Source organism: Heterodontus francisci, chromosome 19, assembly GCF_036365525.1.
Source record: "Heterodontus francisci isolate sHetFra1 chromosome 19, sHetFra1.hap1, whole genome shotgun sequence".
Lineage (NCBI taxonomy): Eukaryota > Metazoa > Chordata > Chondrichthyes > Heterodontiformes > Heterodontidae > Heterodontus > Heterodontus francisci.
In genome coordinates, this window is record NC_090389.1 from 40,343,060 (window position 1) to 40,349,059 (window position 6,000).

Here is a 6,000-nt window from a genome sequence, read left to right on the forward strand (position 1 = left end):
TTCTTCTTCAAACCCATCAGTAACAAAGTAGGTTTTGTCAATTGAGATATTTTCTCATTGTGGCTACAAACCACTGAAGCTTTTGTTTTATTTGAAATACTGGAAAGTATACATGCAGTAGAATAATTACTGCTCCAGGATAGCACTTTCATCCTGACATGTTCCAAAGTGAGCTACAAAGCAAACTGGCATGTCGTGCGCAATGGTGAAGCACAGTGTACCTCCAAACAGGGAGTTTCATTGAAAGTCATTCCCTTCTTAGACTGAAGAAACAAATGAATGATTATAACGCAGCAGATAATTGAAAATATAGTCCTGGAGTGGCTGTTATTATTACAGGAATTGAGGAACAACATGGTCTGTGGGTGGTGGAAGTCAGTCAACAGGGGTTTGTGGGAGGGAGACCTGGTCAAATTTACTGCTGCTTTTTTTTAAAAAAGAAAAAGCAATGAATGCCTTTAAAAAGTGAATTGTTTTGAAAGCAGTAAGGGCGTTCTCTGCTTTTCCACTTTACTTCCTGTTTCAGTGCATGATAGTTAAGCAAAAGAAACAAAATTATTTGAACACACTGCCTTTTTTTAACTCTGGTCACTCAGGAAGGCACTGTTTGCTCACTGGCATGTTTACATGAGCTTCCTGACAAAGCCACCCCAAAATCTATTTGTGTTTCTGACTAGATTGTTGTAAATGTGATTTACACAAGATATTTTTCAATTGTTATCACTGTGGTTTCATAAAATCAACCCACATTCCCCCCATGGGTTATTCATGTGCTATTCAGTAATGAGAATTTGGCAGATCTCATCTCCTTAGTGCATCCCTTGCCCAGTCCAAGGGCTGGGATCATGTTCTGCCTTGTTTACAACTGACAGCATTATTATTCTCGTTAGGAATGCAGTTTCTTATCACACTGTTGTGTTTAGCAGGCTTTTTCCCCTCAGCCTATGTTTCCTGGCAGTGCTTTTCTTCCATTATTGACAGTTTGTAAAAATATGCATTAATTTGGAGTTTAAAACATGTATCATGGTGTCTAGTTGCTGTGTTTGGTTGAAGTTGATTAATGATAGAACCTCACTCAGGGTCATCCTCTAGAGAGAAGGCTCACAGGTTCTGCATGTTAACTAGAGCAGCAGTACACTCAGTGTTCAGTGATCAGCCTCCACAAGGTGCTTGACAAACAGATGCCTTGTTGTACTTATTCTCATTTATGTTTTCTGAATGTTGTAAATCTATTGTTTTATTACTTTGAAAAATCATTTTAGTTAATATGAAAATTTTTGTTTTCAGCTTTATAGATAGTTTCATGGGCTCTTACTTAGATGCAATCTTTAAAAAAAAAATTTGTGAAAATTACTTTCCTATTCAGTTATACATGTCCCTTTGCTGTCTAACTTTAAAATGGTTTTGTTATAGGTATCCTATCCATGTTAAAGAAGAGCCAGTGGACCCAGAAGAGATGGAAGGTCCCCTGTCTTTAGTGACAACAGCAAATCATAGTCCGGAGCTGGACAATGACAGAGAGTTTGAAGAGGACCCAGGGAATGAAGACATGGAATGAGCATGTTTCCCAATTTTTCCTGAGATGAAGATTAAAAGAAAAAGAAAGCTTGTCAGACTTAACTGTGAAAACTCTCCATGATGTGGAAGTTTGGAGGAATTTTCAGCCCCTTTTTGACAAAGTAATGAAATGTTTTAAATGACTTTTAGTGCCATTAAGAATCCCATTGGGGAATGTTTCTGATTTTTTTCTACTTTTTGTTGGAAAAATGGAATTTGTATTCTACATACATTGGATGGACTTGTTTGGTACTTGGGATTTTCCTCTCCCGAAGTCAACATCAGTGTTGAAAATTACTGAATTGTACAGTCATAACATAGACTTTGCAGCAGATTTTGGACTGCAGTCCTGCCAAGTTGGGCTCATGGGTCTGATCAAAACTGTTCATAGTTCAAACTGCAGGTAGAGCTCTTCCCAGAACTCTCATATTCAGATGGAAGACTGAGGCTAAAACTGATTTGCACAGTACTGGAAGTGGATTGTTTTAATATCACTGCCTTTAATCCACATTTGTTTCCATGGGGCAGAGGAGAAGGGAAATAATTTGTGAAAAATAATTAGCCGAAATTTTATTGTATCACTGTTTGCTTCTGCTGCACCCAAGCAGTTTTATAATTGTAGGCCACAGGCCTCTGGAGGACCTCATTAAGCTCTATGTTCAGCAGTAGTGGTTGAATGTTAAGTTTTTTTTAACCAATGGGACAAAATGCCTGACATCAATTTGTAACACACACAGTAGTTTTTCTGTCATTCGTTCCCCTTAACTTCATTGAAATCTTTTTTTTAAAAAAAACCTCAGGCCAGTTTTTATTCTATGTACAGTCTAACAATACTGCTTGTTTCATTTGCTTTCAGTCAGCAATCAGCAGGCCCGACCTTTAGCATCAACTGGCGGAGTCAATGTTTCACGACTCCAGAGAAAGGTTCACTTTTAGGAAGGCTGCAGTAATGAAACAAGGGGACAGATTGACAGAAAAAAAAATGACATTTAGTAACTAGCCCTCTCCTGCATATGCACCATAGAATTATTCCTGTTGTTCAGCTTCAGCAAGTAGTAAGGAGACTCAGGAGTTGAGTCAAAGAAAGTAGAACATGGAAAATTTTGTCTGTACAAATAATAATTTCCACTGCAGTTAAGCTTTTCAGTTAAGATTTATGTCCAGTGCTGTGTTAAGTAGCTCTATAGGTAGAGATTTGTTATTTCAGCAAACTTAGAAAACTTCACAATAGATGACAAAATAGAACTTCTCACTAGAGCTTATCTTGCAAGCTTATAGTGATCCTGAAGCAAACTTTACTTACAGAAAGTAATTCTGTTAATATAGGTCATTGAATTCTTTTCCAAAACACTCAACATCTTTCCTGTTTCAAGACTGCAACTGGTCACTTTTCTGTCACCCCCATCATGTATTTATTTAGGACTATATAGGTTGGCAGTTGAAGAAGCTTTCAGAGCTTTATTTATTTTAACTTTTTTTAAAATCAGATAATTTTTCTGAGATTACCAAAGATGATCTAAAAGGTAAATTATATGTTCTCTGTTTGATGCTTTATCTGATGAAGCCAAATATCCTCTTATTGTTGATCAAAGGAGGTACCAGAATCGAGAGGGGGAAATGGCTAAAAATAGACTGATGCACAGACAGTAACCTGTGATGTTAAAGTCTCCTTTTAACAGTTTCTGCAACAGGCCAGGTGGATGTTTGAACCAAAGGTATTATCTCTGAAAATTCAGCTTTCTCTTTCCTATAATGACAAAGTTTGCTCACTGCAGGAAGATTTAATTGGAGACCAAACCAGGGAACTATATCACCGAGGCCACAAAAAAGGGAGCATTCCATCAAGGGAAGGTGAATGTAGCTCCTTTCTGTGCAGACTGAAGTAATATAAAAAGTGAAGATGCAAGATTCCAATGGTAATACAGAGAGAAAAGGAATAGCTTCCATGATGGAACTGGACCACATAATAGTGTTTTAGGATAATGCTCATAATGGAGGCTGTATTTGAAAGATAGTGTGCCACTTTTGTTTGGAGACAGTATCCTTTGTTGTGCCAAGGTTAATTGTTTTTAGTTTGCTTTGGCACACATCTTCAAATTTGTTTAGTTTTGTTTCAGCATTCTTCATACAAAAGCACTCATAAGCTTGGTACAAGAGATGTAACAGCAGTTTATTTTAAGCTTAATCCAACTTTCTGTTAAATGGGCAGTCTGTGGTCTTTTGAAATATGTATTTGTAATGGCATTCCAGGCAGCTTCATGAGGATGTGCAGGCAGTAGCTAAATGGGATCATGAGAAGAGATCCCATGCTTTCAAACTGAGTGGCCTGTTGGTTAACTCTGTATTTGAGGGAATAAGAAGATGGTTAGATTAGTACATTCTCAGCATGTGTAGCTAGACATGACTAAAGTTAACAGCATGAGAAACTGTTAGTACGCATACCTCAGTTCAAACTTTTAGGGAATGAAAAATAAAACATTTCACTCAGTTGCACTTAGTTGTATGTCTTGCATGTTAAGTCTAAAGACTAGCAAAATTAGAGCTTGCATATCTAGCAGGTGCCACAGCCTTTCAGCAGAATCAACTCTGAACCTCAGGCTCTTTATGTACAGGATTTCAATGATTGAACGTTGTCACCATATCCGTTTGGATATACAGTTGCTTCTAAAGGGTGGGGGTTTGTTACATTGTACATAAATATCCCAATGTGTCAGTGCAAGCCTTTGTCTTTTCTGTTTCTTTTTAAACACTGTTCTTTTAAACAAAACAAAAAAAAAGTCTGTTAAATCACATTTGCTTTTGTGCAACTGCTTTGTATTGACTATATTAAAAGAAAGCTTTGAAAACTACTGTATGTATTGAAACTGCAAAATGTTCTGCACATGTATTTTACTTATTAACCCTTGCTAACAGAAGTTATTTGCTGACATTTGGGAGAAAATCCCTTTTTTTTTGCTTTAACTGTAGTACAGTTGACAGAATTTTAAGTTACCATTGAACGAAGCATTTTGTACAGTTTTGTTTGTGTTAGGCTGTTTTGATACTTCCCGCTTACAAAGGTCCAACCACTGCCCTCTGCAGCTGTCTTAAAAGTTTGAAGGATTTGGAGAAGACAGTTTAAAAAGTCATTTCTCTTCCTGCTGTCGTGAATACTTAGCATGATGAATTCCAGGGCCAGTTGCAGTGAAGTAATGATTATTAAAACTGGGGAATGTCAACCTGTTGAATATTTTTTTTTAAAAAAGAACTTTACAAGGTGCCAAGATGTAAAGATAATTTGTTACATGCTTTTTCTGTAAGAAAAGCATACATTATCATGATCGAAGTACCATGATTCAGGTAACTTCAATGTCAGGAATGAGAGTCACAGCCTTCTATACTGTCAAAAGCCAGTGAATAAAAATCTGATTGTTTCTTAAAGGTTGTTTGGAAAATGGTACAGAATGAGGACATTGTGTTATCATGGTGCTTTGAACGTTGTTGCTGCCAGTTAAGAGATTATTGTAGAGGCATACAGGAACTCATTCCTTACATCAGTGTAATCCATCATTCCATGTCTGTTGATGCAGACAATAAAAAAATTCATGTGTGTAGTCAGTACTAATTACTGACATTAGCATTCTCAAATGCAATAAAAATGCTGGTTGTTCACACCATTTGCAGTGTTGTCATTTTCAGGATGATGTTGATCTCTGCCAAGCCCAAAGTCATCATTTTTTGGTATTGTTCCCATTTTTATCACACATCATATGAAAATTCCTTTGTAACAGATGAAATGGCTAGTTATCAAGCACATTCTGACACTTTCCTGACCCAACCATAAAGATGACCAATACAAGTGCCAGCACTTAAACATTAAATTCTCCCATAATTAATAATGTTGGTTAAACTGTCTCCTTGTAACAGCAATTTAGGTAACTGCATTTGATCAGCAATAAATTCTAACTGCATTAAAATTCTAGAAATATTAGTAATATGGATTTCTTGATGGAAATTATTGCTGATCACAAGTGGTTTGGTTTAACGACCAATGCACAGGTCATGTTGGCCACAAAACTGAGTACACAGGTCAGGTCTGTACACTTTTAATCTTGTGAAACAAGCAATTACAAATAGTTGCATTGATTTGTTAAAAAGCTTTAGGTGACATGAATTGTTTCCAGTTTATCTTATTGCTTAGTATTACGACTGTCAAGGGGGATAATTTTAATTTGGGTCACAGAACAATCAGGGTCACCGCAGGAAATGTGCAATCAAATATATGATTAGCTCACTATCTTTAAAAACTCCCCTATGGAATCTCCATTTTGCTGGATTAGCAGGTTGCTTGAAAAAATATCTTTGGATGTTTTGCACAAATGTTCAGAAAATTTGTTTAGCAAATATTAGCACATGTTGTAATGGGATACAGAAGTAACTCTATACTTCTTGCATTCCTCATTA

The 6,000-nt window shown here is 36.5% G+C and overlaps 1 protein-coding gene across 21 annotated transcripts in view; it reads left to right on the forward strand.

The window, feature by feature from the left end:
• The window catches only part of LOC137380025 (forkhead box protein P1-like), a 621,483-nt gene extending 616,278 nt beyond the window's left edge, over positions 1 to 5,205 (forward strand). For all 21 annotated transcript variants that reach the window (XM_068051516.1, XM_068051514.1, XM_068051512.1 and 18 more), the window contains one exon: positions 1,414 to 5,205. In XM_068051516.1, coding sequence (XP_067907617.1) covers positions 1,414 to 1,558 — 145 coding nt within the window. In that variant the 3' untranslated portion in view covers positions 1,559 to 5,205. The remainder of the gene's footprint in view (positions 1 to 1,413) is intronic.
• The last annotated feature ends 795 nt before the right edge of the window (positions 5,206 to 6,000 follow it).